Source organism: Branchiostoma belcheri, unplaced genomic scaffold (assembly GCF_001625305.1).
Source record: "Branchiostoma belcheri isolate BF01 breed outbred unplaced genomic scaffold, Haploidv18h27 scaffold11, whole genome shotgun sequence".
Classification (NCBI taxonomy): domain Eukaryota; kingdom Metazoa; phylum Chordata; class Leptocardii; order Amphioxiformes; family Branchiostomatidae; genus Branchiostoma; species Branchiostoma belcheri.
Window position 1 is genome coordinate 2282245 of NW_017802491.1, and position 15251 is coordinate 2297495.

A 15251-nucleotide genomic window follows, 5' to 3' on the forward strand; every position below is an offset into this window, starting at 1 on the left:
CTCAAGGCGGGATCGATCGGTCAGTGTGGGAACGTGACAGTTAGAGCTATTGCGCACTTCTGCCATGGTCAGTTGCGGCAGTCGCGAGCAAACAGGCTCAGACAAAACAACAAACAAATACAAATACGAATAAAAAAACAAAAGGAAAACCGAAACGGATCAGAGAAAACAGAGTAAAGATCAGTAACACGGCGTGGGTTTTCACAGGCGCGGGAAGAAGAATGGAATTTGCATATGACCCCTGATCTCCTGCAACAGGGAAGTGCTTGCGAACGCCGTTCGTACGATCAGTCGCGTTTACACGAGGCGGGGAGGCATCCTGACTCCCCGCTGGGCGATCGTACACGATCGTACGCCTGCCTTCGAGGTGGCGTACGCAAATTGCGTACGATAGGTGCGTACGATAGGTGGGGCCGGTTTACACGCTGGAAAAAATGGTCGTACGCAATTGTCGTACGATCGCGTGCGTACGCCATTATCGTACGCCAGGTTTTTGTCGTCGTGTAAACCGGGTCAATGCCATGGTATAACAGAGTTGCTTCCTAGGTGGCTGGGCCAGCTCAAAACATGTCTCAACATGCATGGTAGAAGAATGGTAGTTGATTCACATACAACTTGCAAATGTACATGCATTTTTGGGAGGGTTTTCCAAAAACATATATTTTGAAACTACCAGTACAAATGTATATACAGATGTTTTCTTTTTTCTCAATCTTAGTCTTACAGAATCTTCCTAATGTAAGCAGCTTTCAATAATAAACATTTTGAATTATGCATCTACCACATACTGGTTGCAGTGAAAGACACATGAATTGCTCAAAATTAATATTCAAGCAGGTTATGAATAGGAGTCATTTGACAAGCAATGACCCCCATGTCTGAACTGTCCTGTAGAAGGTAGAATGTTGGTGGTTGTATATTGGTGCAACCACATAACCTAGTGGCACATCTAATCAACAGCAATATCTTTGCAGCCATGCTTCATACAAGGCGCTTACAACAGCACCAAAGGTTTAATTGCTTCCAAGCAATTACGTTTGTATGCTGTTCAATGGGTTTGATCTTGATGTATGAGATAGCACAGATCCAATGATCTAAAACTCAGTGTACTGAAGTGGTCAGTGACAGTAGTATGGTACCTAGCACAGTTTTCTACCCTTGAATGTTTCATCACCTTGCTTGATGGTCCTTGTTCAATGTAAATTAATCTTTGTTAAAAATTTCACCCAAAAAGTCCCCCAGGACAATATATATAGCAGCAGCTGCCAGGTTGGCTGAGAAGAAATGATTCTGAGCTGAATCAATTAGGCCAGACTCTAGTGAGGCACGGGGATTATAAATTACTTCCTCGCCACGGATGCTTCATAGACAAAATAAAATTTGTGGTACTGCTGGGGCCAAGAGGCTCTCCTTCTCCAAATTACAATAGGATTTGATATTTGGCGTCAATACATCATGTAACACTGTGTGCTTGCGGGAGAGATAATAACATGCAATCGGTTTGCTGATCACGACTTTGATCAATAAATCTTTAAATAGAAATGACCTCTTCAGCAAGATGAGTAAAGGAAATCAACTAAACTGGCTATCGCATCTGGGATAAAATACGACGCAGTACTTTTCACAAGCATCGTTTTTCATAGAGGACGGGGATATAGCGTTTTTAATCACCTACCTGTATCTTGGATAATTTTTTTGCGATTTAGGCTTCCATGGCTAGGTTGCTCAGTCTCGGCTTGACCTGCGCTGGTCTACAGCTCAATATAATTTCTGTCCTGCAACGAGAAGAATGTAAGGATAAATACCAGACTCATACCTGGTAAATTCTGGCTTCTGATTGTCCTGAAAACAAAGGTTAACTGCCGAAGTCGGGTTAAATCCGGCAGAAGCAAACATTATTTACACTCACGTTCACAAAGCGCCCCGACTTCAGACGACAGGAAATTCCCCAACCAAATTCGTCCCGAGATATCGGGGCTTCACACCACTCGTACCGTTAGGCTCTCTCGCATATGGCTACGCAGGGAAGCACCAAATATATTCCTGAACCTTTTGGAAAATCCTGCGCCAAACATTCGTTCAGAAAGAACAGGATTCGGATGTAAAAAGCAGACGATACGAAACCTCTCACCTTCCCGAAGAAAGCCCGCTGCCGGAAATACTGTGACGTCATATCCGGGATTACTGGAATCAACCATAAATAGAGAGGGGGGTTTTCGAGTCATGTGTACTTTTCAAACAGGTGTTTTATTATTATACTTACAGTATGCTTATTGATAGAGTAAATCTCTGGAAAGAAGCATTCATTTGGTTCAGAGTAGACCGGAACAATTGTCCAAAAATAGAATACATAATGTTACCATGTACAAAGGCTACATTTTATAACCACTCAGCTATACTAACCTCAGGTGCCAGGTGAAATAAGGTACATGCAAATATAAATCTAAGTATATAGTCCTTGAGTCACCATCTTCAATACATGATGTGCTGTTGGTTGAAACTAAAGTACAGGATGTAAAACCTCGAATCCTCTCAAGACTCCTTTCTGACATTTCATCTGGAGTCCTAATGGTACTGGATGGCACTTACAGGGAGCAGTGTTAATGGGTTCTAATGGAATAAGACAAAGCTGGGCGGTGAAAGGATCACTGCCATACTCTCATCCATCTCAACAAGGTTCGCCAAGGTCAGTCTTATCTGCATCCTGAGACTGGCTTGCATCCTCAGTGTTTCTGTCCTTGGGAGTTTTCATTGATTTTGCCAAGTGTCATTTGGGCATTGTGGGCAAACAGACGATGTCATGTAGTCATTCAAGAGTGACATTTTCTAAGCTTCAGTTACAAAAGCATTTCATTGAAAAGATAATAAAAGCTGTGACATCACAGAGGCTAGGTGTCACAGGTATGAGAAAATAATTGTAAGAGATGCATCAAGAAAAGAGGAAGGGTCAGTATGAAAATATCAGGGATGAATTGAACCAGGATGATTTTTAGAAATAGTTAATTACAAAAGATTGGTATCAAACATCCATAATTTTAGCCTGAGTGTCTTCCTATTTGTAATGGCACCCCAAAACGGTATTACCACAATTTGTCATGGTTCCTCTCTTGAGGAAATACCAATGCTAGGCTAAACAACTTTTGGTCTAGTTCTGTCCTGTTAGTTTGAGATTTACTGTATGCTGCAGGTTAGATACACACTAAAGAACATTTAACGTTATATTCAATTGTGCCAAAAAAAGCTCTTCCTTGCCAGACTTAGTTTGAAAACGGGAAAGTCGCCCGGTTCTGTTTTGACTACAAATAGCAGAAGTGGTTGAAGGCTGAGTAATGCCTCAAAGGGAAGCCCTGGACTTGACTCACGGTATCAGTTACCTTTCTGTGTTGTCATGCCATTAACAAGGTCAGACCATTTCATTTCCCTTGGCAAGGTTAATGTTTACTGTTTATCTTCCAGCATGTTCATCATTAAACCTTCTATCTAAAACATCCACTGAATACCTGCCTTAATTCTAAATGCTGCATTAAACAATATTTTAAAATAAATATGTTTTTATGCTTTGCAGAAGTCAAGTTTTTACAATGAAGAAATTAGAAAAAGACACGTCATTCGTTTCTTTCTTTTGGTTGTTCTGTCTTTGCTCATTATCCTACTGTAAGCATATTTTCTGAAAACATCTTCAGCAAACAACTCCATGAACACCAACAAATCTATCCTGACATTGGGATCATGTACATATGCCATGGCCCCTGTCCAAGCTCACAACATGATCTCCCAAAAGGGATGCCTGCAACATGATATGGTCTCCTGGGAGATACATCACATCACAGGCAGCACAGTGCAAGGCCATTACTGGCTCTGCCAGGAGTCCAACTTCATCTTGCCAAAGTACATTCCCTATTAGTGGTCACTGCCATAACACACTGCAGTACCATGTCATTTTCTATCTTTTATTTTCATCCCTGCCAAGTCTATCTAGTAAAATCATAGGGTGAAATGGAAGGTTTACTTTGTGACAGCTTGGCCAAAGTAAGTTACTGTAGAACTGTAAGTGCAATGGTTCACCAGGCATCCTTCACTGTAAATGTTTGTTTATGCACATTTACTGCACAAAGATTATTATCAAGTTTATAGTTCACTTCCAGGGCATATATTTCAAGATTTGGAGCCCACTCAGGAAGCTGAAACACTGTAAATCCATGTGATACAGGATACATGCAAATGTCCATAATGACACATTTCTCGTGTGTATACTGTACATCTAAATGCTTATTATCCATACACATATGGGATGGCATTTTCTAATTTATTTCAGACCTGCAATTAAAACAAAAATTCATCAAGGATCCACATGCAGCACTTGAGAGAGTGAAAAAGACTACAATAATCTTTTGAATATACATGTACAATGTGCATGTTTCCAACAGTGAGAATATCAGCGTTGTGCCTCCTCCTCCTCCAGTTCTTTGTCAGGCTCTTCTTTAAGACTGGGCTCCTTTTCTTCTTGTAGACTACTGATGTGTTCCTTCTGTGTCTTCATGAACTCATTCCACCTCTGGTGAAAGTCAGAGAAGTCCACGTACGGTTCTACCAAACCGTCGTCATCCAAAGTCAGCGGCTGGTACGATCGCTGACGACGGCGAAACAGCCTCAGCTCCGGACCGCTCCTCTCCGTGTCACTACTAGTCGTTCCCGTCGTCTGGGTGACGTTTGTGTCGGCGACCTCGCTCATGGTGGCTGAGGGCGACTGCTGCGCCACGACTGGGCTCTGATTGGTCGCTGGAGCTACGACCGTTGTTGTAGGTGAGGTTTCGTGCAGGTTGGTGGGAACAGGCTGTTTTGGAGGCATGATGAGTTTCGGGGGAGGCCCTTCGTTTTTGTGTGGTCTGTACGGAACAGAGACTGGGTTATACACCCCTCCCTGGGTGGGACTTGTTAAAGCGTTGGGGAAGGGATGGTTGAAGTTCCTCACAATCAACATGATGTCGGGTCTCTTGGCACACAGGCGCGCGTGGTCCCCTCCCCTCATGAACGTGTCGTGGTGAAGTCTCACCACGCGGTCCACCACGGCCTGGGCAACACTGTTCAGGGTGGACTGGTTCCCCAGTTCTTCAGACACCATGTAGGCCAGGTCTCTGTTCACACTGTCTGTACCGGTACACTTCTCCAAAGACTTGTACAAACCTACCAAGTGGGATGAGTGGTTAAGTCAGATGCCCCTACAAAGTTACTTCATATTCTAAAAACTCCAAAAGTAGCTACCAATAGTAATGAAGTTAGGTTGTTGCAAAGCAATGATAATCATATACAAATGTACAAATTTACATCATTCAGAAAGTACAGACTAACTCTTTGAAGTGTTTCAAATGTGAAAAATCCTTCTTTTCCTTGTGCTATTTATGATACATTTCAGATGGTGTTTAGGTTGATACCGGGGGTAATGATTTACTAATTGAGGAAATGGTTGATGAAAAGTTGTGACTGTTACTCACCATCAGAAAACAGCATGAGGAAGCTGCAGGACTCGTCCACTGTGATCCCTCCCACCACGTCTGGCTCTGCTATCACTGGTTCTGCTGTGGCCACACTGTAGGAACAGATTCAAGCTGAAGTGTCAAAATTACTATCACACGAAATGAACTAAGGAAGGAAACTCTGCAGCTTTAAAAGGTAAAAAAGTTTGGATGCAAAAATAATTTAGCACTAAGTTAATGAAGTTACTGTGATACGTGTACAAGTATGTAGTGAAGGTAACCTTGAAATATTTCAAACTAATTCAAAACTCATAAATATTTGTTACATTAAAACTTTATCACTATGGATGGCAAATTACTAAGTTGAGCTTGACATAAATAATCCAAACAATTGACATATCATAATCGAGCACTTATCTTGTGTTTCAAAAAAGGATACCTGCAGCACAAATGCAAGAAATACATTTTACCAAAGTTGTCAGACTGAAATACTCACCTGTATACATTGTACCTGAAATGATCAATCCTACCTGAGGATGTCAAAGTCCTTGTACCCCCCCTTGAGATGGTAGTTGCCCAGCGTGCGGGTACAGTCCTGGTTGCCCAGACGACTGCCCTGGCTGCGAATCAGGTCCATGTTCAGCCCCAGCTGTGACAGGCGCAGCGTCTCGTCAGGGTTGTCAATCACATGGTCGTTACTCAGCTGGACAACTTCTAGTGATGAGTCAGGTTTGGTCTTACACAGCACGGCCCTGCTGTCTCCTGGGAGACGGGAAAATCATCAACACTTCCTATGAGCATGAAGTACACGTTTGTTTGCTAATATACATTGCACATTAATGGTGGAGGACTGTCAGAGGTAGAAGAAATGTTTTCAAAGCTGTATTGCAGGATTGGCAATTGTAGTCAACTAGTCGCTGTAGCATTTATCTACAGGTATGTCTGGATCTAGTAAATTGACATCCATTGTGAGGTATTAAAATCAATTACGTTGTAACGTTACATGAAAAGGGAACAGAAAACTGAGGATTTCCTACCTGCATTTGCCACATACAGTTTGCTGTTGAGGATGAGTGCTACCACAGCTGTAGTTCCACCTGTGATCTTCTCATCCAGGGCATGGAGTTTGTCCACCAACTGTGGGTACTGCTGGTACACCTCGTAGTCACTCATACCCTGTAATATTCACATATAGAACTTCATCACTATCCTTATTGTAAGCTTATGGCTATCTGTAGCTACAGGGTCAGAGTTGCAGCAATAAACTGTATTTTTGTATTTTTTATTATGGGAGATGGGCCATTGTATACATTTCATCAATGCTCAGCTGTAGCAACTTGAGCAATTACATGTTAAATCGTCTTGAATAAAGATAGCTGAATACCTTCAGTTTGTAAAAAATGATATATAGAATGTTACCCATATCAACTAACCAACACATGATAATGATGAAACTAAAACCTCAATACAGCACTAGTATTTTCAATATCTGTTTCCAAATAAATAAATGGCGAGCCTGATACCCTTAGTTTGTATCATGTTGACCCACCTCTGGAAGCTCCAACTGAAGTGTAGTTTTCTCACACAGGTAGTCATCAATGGCTTCAAAAAATGCCTTGTCTACAGCCAGGAAAGCCTGAGCATCAAACAACACAGTCAATCATTACAATATAATGATATGTGATAAAGAAAAATCACCACTTGTCATAGTTTCTGCCGACTCCTAATGTCAGTGGCTAGCAACATTAGGAACTGGCAGAAACTATGGAGGATGACACCCTGGCTAGTCATATGCATCTATCCTGGGTAGGCTTACATGATAACAGATTATCAATGAACAAGGGGTAAAGAAATAACATTTTTATCTGGACATTTTGTGGATAAAATCAAACTTGGATAGGACACCTATATATAGCTACTTGTAGTGGTAGAATATTATGATGATTTAAGAGTGTCCCCTACCTGAGGACAAGTAACACACCCTTACCTGGTGTAAGGCCATCTTGACATCTCTGTCTGTTTGGATTTTGTCCAGCTGGCCCAGCAGTAGTTCTGCCGGCATGCGCTGGGTGGCAAAATCTGAGGCTCGGTTCCCATCATGCCCATCAAACACACCGTACAGGTACACGTCACTCTCATGTCTGTCAACAGAGAAATAAAAGGTACTCATGACATCTCATTATCAGAAGACTGGCAGCAAGGACATACCATATCAGCATGCTTAGCTATGGCCGGATACATGATTTTCTGATAATAGAAAGCAAAGAAGAAAATACCTTGGAATATTTACCAGGAGCAATGAGCTTAAAATCTAGAAGTGAACTTGCTTCTTTTTCATTGACTTTTTTTTCAAGATGGAGATTTCAATTGTTAATACTTTCAAATTCTCTCATACAGCAAGAGTGTTCCAAACTTCCACTAAAGTTCTTCACCATCCTATTATTTTTGTAGGACAAACAAGTTGTTTGTTTGTTTTATTTTCAAATAGTTGGAACAAGAATATTTAGCTCACCTGAAATGGAAACACCTGTCCTCGAACGGGTGTTCCTCCTGCCTGAGCCCGTCCAGCCTGTAGGTCTGGTTAGTGGAGGACCCCACACCTGACAGTGGGCAGACTGGCAGGTCGTCTGTCCAGCTGGGAGCATGGCCCTAAAAAAATTATACATCACCTTTACAATCAACTAAGAACACGTTATTTTATGATGATGAATATATTAGATATGGACAGGTACTAGGTGAAGTTACCTGACTGGGAAAATACTGGAACGAAGCATACAACAGATTCAAAATTGATATGAAAATATGTTGATGCCAACTTATAAGTTATCTATCACTGCACTGCACCATGAGTGAGTAGTGTTGTTTTTCTTGGCAGACATGGTATACAAAGCTAGAGATGAACAACAACAACACTTCATGATCATTTACATGTATTACACGTTAACGTTAACGTTATATACACTGTCTCTTACCAAGCCACGGGGTGTGGCAGATCCCGAGGATAGGGTAGAAGATGTACTGGCTCGATGACTCGTCATTTCTGGTGATTCACTCCAGGTTATCTAGCAAAAGGACCCCAGGAGGAACTGGTCCGGAGGAACGACTTCTCCCTCCCTCAGTCCTAGATGAAAGTTCAAAGGTTAAGTATATCCCGTGCAGAAGCGACATCTAGTGAGAATAATACGAGGTGCAGTAATCAAAGCAAATGTGGACGTTTCCACTAAAATACAGTGATAGTGCTAACTGATGGAAATCTCTTTGAACTCACGTTATAATTGCTCTACATAACAAAACGCTACAGCTATAGACAAAACAAATTATAAAATACTGCTTTATGTGTTTTATTTACATCGATATCTGTCTTTATAAATATATTTTTGTTTACTAGTCAACCCTATTCTGTCAGTGTACTGTTCCAAGGAGACAAGGTCAGAGGTCGCTTGAAAGGCGCGACAAACATGCGCGAAAGTTCGATTTGTGTGTTGTTGCTGCTAGAAATTGAAATTATATGGTAGTTTATCTTAGTATGATGGCCTCGCTTAGGACGGAGGTTCTATCGATCTACAGGACAATACTGAGGACAGCCAGAACTTGGAAATCGCTGTCAGGCAACCAGCAGGAGACCCAGGAAGAGGCGAAGTACATCAGAGAAGAGGCGAGGGCGCTCTTCAAGAAAAATAAACACGTAAGTACATGTACTTAAACGATAACGATTTTGATTCCAAGACTTGACCTTTTGATGTAAGAGTGAGTATCGTCTTTTTAAATCTCCCTGAAAAAAACCCAGAAAGGTCCCCAAGGACAGAGTAAATGTACTAGCAAGGACATTATAATGTATAACGTTACTGTATACATGTATGCCTATGGATGTGCATTCTCTCTTGCAGCTTACAGATAAGGAAGAAATCAGACTATGTATAAGAGAAGCTGAAACTAGACTTGAATTAGGTAAGTGATAGACTACTAGTATCTTACTGCAATGAGCACTGATTTTATTGTAACAAGTACAATTAATGTACATGTATGTGTCATATCCCTTTGCATGTGCATTGGGTTTCAAAGCAATAATATATCATATAATTTTCTTTCTACCCACAGCACATCATTATGGGATTCCATATCCAAGACCAGTAAGTATAGCAGTTGTTTTCTTCTTGGCAGCTGACATTTACTGGTTCTATTGACCACCTATATATAAAGACCACCTGGTATTTGGTGGTCCCTCAGATTAATATCTATGGAGTATGGACCTGTTTGATGTTATTAATTGTCACTATAGACAGGTTTGACTGTACACGTTCTTACTTACCTTAGTTTGCCATGCCCCCTACTGACCATATTCAGAAGTACAGTTTCTAAACCTACCATAAAGGAGTTCAAGTGATACTAGTAATGGATCATCTATTCATGGATCATGTTTCAAGCCATGGCTGTACATTGATATGTCAATCATATGAAGAGAGAATCTGAGATATTTGTCTGTTTCCAACACTCATTCCAGGTGAACCTGCCTCCCATGGGCCTGGGAGGACCTCAGAGGAAAGGGAAGAAAGTACAGGAGAGACTCAGACACCAGGCCAAGCCAGTCTACCTACATTCCCATGAAGAAATAGAAAAGTAGACATCAACACAGCAAACTGTTCTTTATTCTTGCTTATGTGCTGTCAGCAAAAAACTCTTAAGATATAGGTGTTGACAATGTTTGAGTAGTACAATATGCAAATTAGAAAGCCATGTTGCAATTTTGAATTGTACTCACAGCCCAAATTACTTTGTTAGTCTGCCTATTTTCATAGATATTGTAGTACATCCCTTGATTCATGATCATGTGCTCATAGCAAAATATGAGTCAAAATAAATTTCTTTATCTTGAGCAGCAGTTATGTACATTACAAAATAACCCTTACAATGTAAAGGTGGTCCACACTTGTTGAAATCCAAACATACTAAATTACGGAAACAAAATGTGACTACATGTATTATACAAAGGGAGGACATGTTTGTACCACCAAAGCAAGTCTGCCCGCTAGATCAGTAAAATAAAGAAAACAATGAGTTTCAGGATGTCCGAATATGGTATAAATCTTTTTCTTGGTTAAGTAAAGAATATAGTGTTACATACATGTATGCAAACTATGTAAAATTCCAAAATGCACACTAACATAACAAACTAACATGAGATCACAAGACAAGGTCTGGTGATCTTATGTTAGTTTGTTATGTTATTGTGCATTGTCACCAATAATCAGTGCAGTCCCACTGGTGGCACTTTGTTATCAACACTATTCTAGACTTCAGTATGTAACATTACATGCCATTACACATGAGAAAACAGAAGGCTATTGTGCACAAGCCTCCCTCAAATCGTTTACTGATATACATAAAGTCACTCACACAGATTAACAAGTAAAATCTATATATAAGTAAATCTACGCACAAAGTCACAACAGTATGTCCCATTTTGCATAGTATCTGTTTCACTTTCTTGCGATTGACAGTAAAAAGTTGCAACCATTCAATTTTCATCCCATTGGGCCCAATGATATTTCACACCTGATCAGGTGTTTTGGGCATCAACTGAACTTCCAACGATGTTGCCAAGTCGTTGCTACCATTTTGTTTCAGTGCCTTGATCAGACACTTCACAGCTTCCTCCCCGCGTAGAAAGCTGAGTAGTTTTTCATTCTGGTCACGTTCTGTCCGTTCATGCTTTATTTCCTCCTGCATTTGCAAGGTTAGAATTCCGTCTTGGATAAGGTACTTGGTGAGGTCCTTTGCTCTCATGTTGTCCACAAGGTTGACGTAGTTTTTGGTGATCGCCCTCATCCATGGCTGACAGAGTTGATCATGTCCGTTGGCACCTGTATGGTGAAGATAGACAGATGTATGTGAGTTCTGTTCACACCTGAATAACACACTATCTGGTATATTGTCTGTTGTTCCACTTTCTGCAAGAGTTAGAACTATAAATAGAAGTGATCTGGCTCAACCTCAAAAGATATTGGTAATGTTGAATATGTTAAAGCATTTTGTAACCAGATTCGCACACTTCAATGTGCCTCGTGCTGTCATGGTACCTTACTTACAAGGGTGATGATGCTGATGATAAGCAAAAGAGAAAGGGTTGACAGTAAAAAAAACAAAAGTGTTTACCTTGCAGCCAAGCTGCTGCATTCTTCCTCTTTTTGCCTCCTACTTTCTGCCACATCTTCCTAACAAAGAATGTGAGGACAAAGATTGCAAGCACAACAACTGCAACCATAACCGTCAAGACAATCATCGGCTGGGACAGCCATTCTTGACTGCCTGACTCATCTTCTCCAGTTGAGGCAACTGGAGGTTGGTCCAGATTGGGAATGGATGATATCTTAGGTTTCTGTGGAACCTTTGTGGTAATTGGGATGGGAGAGGTTGAACTGTTTGGCATGGGGTTTTCCTGCACTTGTTCAGGGGTTTCCTTGGGATTTCTGACATCTAGAGTAAAAGTTTCAGTGATACGTCCCTTTTCATTTTCAGCAACACAAGAATATTGATTAGAGTCTGCTGGTTCAATATTTGCAATAGTCATGATTGTGCCTTCACTAAGGAATGCAATTCTCCCAGCTAGTGAAGATATATTTGAAACTTGCTCTCCATTTCTGAACCAGGTGATAGTGGGTTTAGGTAAGCCCGTGGCAACGCACTTGAAGAAGGCCTCCTCGCCTGGTGGGAGATTTGTATACTTCTGTGTTTTGTCAGTGATGGAGGGTTTTTCACACTGAAAGTGTCGAGAACGGAGATCTGTGATTTTCCTGTGCCTGTTCTTGGATTTCACTTTACATGTTAAGCTGTGCCCAAAATGAATTTTATCATTGTTTTTGTTCAACCATTTTTTGAAGTCATACATTCTACAGTCACAGCTCCAAGGGTTGCCAGCAAGGTTTAGTACACATTCCTGGCTCAAAGGATCGAAGACATTTTTGGGAAGGGTTTCCAGTTTGTTATTCTTTAGACTCAGCGTTTTTAACTTCCCCAGGCCCTTGAAAGCCCCCTCCTCAATAGTTACAATCTTTGCTCCTTGGATTGTCAATTTTATCAGGTCTTGCTGATTGGCAAAACATGATTTTGGGATGTTAGGAATTGAATTATGACCCATAGAAAGGCCTGTTAAGGTGGTTACTCCATGCTGCGAAGGGCAAAAGAGGTCTAGGTTGTTCCCAGATACGTCCAGTTTCTTAAGTGCTGTGCTGAAATTAAAGACGTCTCTGGGAAAGTGCTCTATTATGTTCTGCTTTAAAGACAGAGTTTCCAAAACATCCAGCCCAGCAAAGGCACTTTGATGAATCACTGAAATATTGCAGTGAGATAAATCCAGTATCAGCAGGGAGGACAGGTTTGCAAAGCTGTATGCAGGGATGGAGTGAATGAGATTTTCCTTCATTATCAACTTTTCTATTGACTGCAGGGATTGAAATGCCTCTGGGACATGTTTCAGCTGATTTCCTGACAGTGACAGCGTCACCAAACTCCCTAATGTGTTAAACGTATTTGATGTCACATGTTCGATTTTGTTGTCTGACAAGTCCAGAATTTCTAATTTGCTCAGAGGACGGAATGGCTTCCTGGACAGCTCAGTTAACTTGTTTCCCCTGAGGTGGAGGACTTTAAGAGATGGGGGAAAGCCATGCTTGGAAAGCTTTCTGTATTGGTTCTTGTTGAGGAAGAGCTTTTCCAAATGTTCTGTATGTTTGAAGGCCTTTGGTTGGATACCCTTGATTTGATTGTTAGAAAGGTCAAGCACCCTTAAGCTGTCCAAACCCTTTAGTGAATTCTTCTTTATCTTGCTGATTTTGTTCCCTGCCATGTAGAGGTGGGTGAGGTTGGAGAGAGATTCGAGAGATCTTGGTATAAGCTCTGAGATGGTGTTGTTTTGTAAGTCCAAATGAGTCAACTGTGACAGATTTTGAAGAGCTGAACTGTTGACACTGCCAATGCTGTTGTTTTGAAGATGTAGTTGTTTCAGAAAGATGCAGTGGTTAAGTCCAGCTGGGATGACAGACAGCTTGTTCCCCCCTAAATACAGTGCCCTTAGTTTTGGCATGGCCAAACAGATGTCACCCCTGATCTCTCGTATCTCGTTGTTGGAAGCATCCAACACCTGTAGGTGGGACAGACCAGTGAACATGTTCTCATCCAGGACAGAAAGACTGTTGTGACTAAGGTTCAAGGACAACAGCTTTCTTTGCCAATTAAAGGTCCCAGGTCCAACCTCTCTCAACCCATTGTGAGCCATGGTCAAGTGGGTCAACAGCTTATACTTGCTGAAACTGTTGTTAGAAATATTTAGCATTGTGTTCCCCTCCAACGTGAGATGGGACACTTGCAGAGGTATCTGACTCGGCACCGTCTGGAGTTGAGTGTTGGAACAGTTGACCTTGTTGTTTTGACTGCATGTGCAGATGTCTGGGCACATGTGCGGTGATGCAGCTACCACAGACATCAGGCCAACAAACAGCAGCATGACTGTCATCTTTCTGTATCTGCAGAAAGTAAAATACAATTAAAAAAACATCAGCAGGCCTTTTCCCCTAGAAGCTTCGCAATGCTCTATATTTTCCAATAATCCAGGATGTAACAGAAAGCTCTGTTAAAATATGTGATTACAACTAGATTACAGCATGCATATCATCATTTTGCACACATAATAAAAACAACTTGATCTACCAGTATTCTTGTGGGCCACCCGAATGTCTTAAACACATAGAAAATATAAGAAATCTCTTATATATTTAAAGTAACGTTTCAGATCCCAGCAATTATGTTTTTGATCAAAATATTTGTAGATGTGCCCAAATTTCAGCCATATTACAGCTTCCTCGGGAATTCTTGTCGCAAGTGGCCGCACGCACGGCCGCACCGTGCACGCTACTTTTTGTCGGGCGGTATGCAGTTGACACGGCCGGCTTGACTTGTCCCGTCCCGCTCCGACAATACGTGTACCCAACATTACAAAAGAAAAATACCATGAAAGAGGTAGCTGTATATGGCCTCCCTTTCAGAACGTACTAGTATCCGCCGTGACAGTCTCTTATAATGGCATTGCTATCCTATAGCAGGCTTCAGTAAGAGTAAACATTGGACAACTTTTATTACATGCCAGGAGAACGCTAAAACGGGTCATTAGTACATCCAGGTTAAAACTCGGCAGACATGTTGTCGTTCTCATTGTTCTTTGTTCTCAAGTTGTTCTCAGATTGACCAAGTTGTTAAAACAACTTCCCCTTTTCGTTTCTCTCGAATACGGTAAATATACTCACCCTGCCATACCGTTCCTGTTTCTGAGGAAATGTTGACTTCCTTGGAAAGTTGTTAGAGGTGAGAATTGGATCAAACGAAGGCTAAGTTAGCGGTACCGGTTTATAGTTGCACTTCGATGTTCGTAGCCGAGCTCAACAAGTCTACCGCGCTATGACGACTACTAGTCAGGGGAACTTGGAGGGGGTTCCCCCGCCTCTGTGTTTTTCTCCGCGTCATGTGACATGAAACTTAATCTGGTCAGGTTCCACAATGTTAGTATCGACTACCGTACAGAAGGACAAGGAAATGTCTCAATTTTGATAGTTATTTATTTGAGAAGAAATACGGTAAGATAACATTTTATTATACAAGACGGCGAAACTTTACTGAGTACGTGATGTGCACCTGCTGAATCGGCCGCGCCAAGTTCAGTGCTCGTTTCCGGTCGTTTTGCAATTTAGAGCAAACGTTACAAGTAAGTACGCTTGAGCTTGTTCATAC

The 15251-nt window shown here is 41.4% G+C and overlaps 4 protein-coding genes across 5 annotated transcripts in view; 1 reads left to right on the forward strand and 3 right to left on the reverse strand.

Annotated features, from left to right (window-relative positions):
• LOC109486218 (DCN1-like protein 3) overlaps window positions 1–2160 on the reverse strand; it is a 24199-nt gene extending 22039 nt beyond the window's left edge. The window contains exons 1-2 of one of the 2 annotated variants that reach the window (XM_019789943.1): window positions 2132–2160; window positions 1676–1775 (exon numbers count right to left, since the gene is read on the reverse strand). The gene's annotated coding sequence lies outside the window, so the exon portion shown is untranslated. Of the gene's footprint in view, window positions 1–1675; window positions 1776–1909 lie in introns of both variants that reach the window. The other variant, XM_019789934.1, reaches the window with a different exon arrangement.
• Window positions 2161–4219: 2059 nt separating this feature from the next.
• LOC109486382 (TGF-beta-activated kinase 1 and MAP3K7-binding protein 1-like) lies at window positions 4220–8599 on the reverse strand. The gene is made up of 8 exons (XM_019790211.1): window positions 8447–8599; window positions 7987–8123; window positions 7462–7615; window positions 7024–7110; window positions 6512–6650; window positions 6005–6236; window positions 5493–5587; window positions 4220–5184 (listed from the first exon to the last, which is right to left on the reverse strand). The coding sequence occupies exons 1-8, from the start codon at window positions 8510–8512 to the stop codon at window positions 4436–4438; spliced, it is 1659 nt and encodes a 552-aa protein (XP_019645770.1). The 5' UTR covers window positions 8513–8599; the 3' UTR covers window positions 4220–4435.
• Window positions 8600–8889: 290 nt separating this feature from the next.
• LOC109482455 (LYR motif-containing protein 1-like) lies at window positions 8890–10594 on the forward strand. The gene is made up of 4 exons (XM_019785167.1): window positions 8890–9159; window positions 9362–9422; window positions 9573–9604; window positions 9976–10594. Exons 1-4 carry the CDS (start codon window positions 8983–8985, stop codon window positions 10093–10095), a joined length of 390 nt encoding a protein of 129 aa, XP_019640726.1. The 5' UTR covers window positions 8890–8982; the 3' UTR covers window positions 10096–10594.
• Window positions 10595–10852: 258 nt separating this feature from the next.
• LOC109481867 (leucine-rich repeat and immunoglobulin-like domain-containing nogo receptor-interacting protein 2) lies at window positions 10853–14920 on the reverse strand. Its single transcript, XM_019784499.1, has 3 exons — window positions 14771–14920; window positions 11628–13993; window positions 10853–11335 (listed from the first exon to the last, which is right to left on the reverse strand). The coding sequence occupies exons 1-3, from the start codon at window positions 14776–14778 to the stop codon at window positions 11022–11024; spliced, it is 2688 nt and encodes an 895-aa protein (XP_019640058.1). The 5' UTR covers window positions 14779–14920; the 3' UTR covers window positions 10853–11021.
• Between the last annotated feature and the right edge of the window lie 331 nt (window positions 14921–15251).

Excerpts from the sequence above, each read along its gene's own strand:
- LOC109486382 (XM_019790211.1), bottom strand. The coding sequence starts at position 8,512 with ATGACGAGTCATCGAGCCAGTACATCTTCTACCCTATCCTCGGGATCT. Across the intron at positions 6,651-7,023 it reads TTCAGTTGGAGCTTCCAGAG|GGTATGAGTGACTACGAGGT; the intron begins GTGGGTCAACAT and ends TGAATATTACAG. Across the intron at positions 5,185-5,492 it reads CCTCATGCTGTTTTCTGATG|GTTTGTACAAGTCTTTGGAG; the intron begins GTGAGTAACAGT and ends CCCACTTGGTAG.
- LOC109481867 (XM_019784499.1), bottom strand. Across the intron at positions 11,336-11,627 it reads TGCAGCAGCTTGGCTGCAAG|GTGCCAACGGACATGATCAA; the intron begins GTAAACACTTTT and ends TTCACCATACAG.
- LOC109482455 (XM_019785167.1), top strand. The coding sequence starts at position 8,983 with ATGGTAGTTTATCTTAGTATGATGGCCTCGCTTAGGACGGAGGTTCTA. Across the intron at positions 9,423-9,572 it reads TGAAACTAGACTTGAATTAG|CACATCATTATGGGATTCCA; the intron begins GTAAGTGATAGA and ends TTCTACCCACAG. Across the intron at positions 9,605-9,975 it reads GGATTCCATATCCAAGACCA|GTGAACCTGCCTCCCATGGG; the intron begins GTAAGTATAGCA and ends CACTCATTCCAG.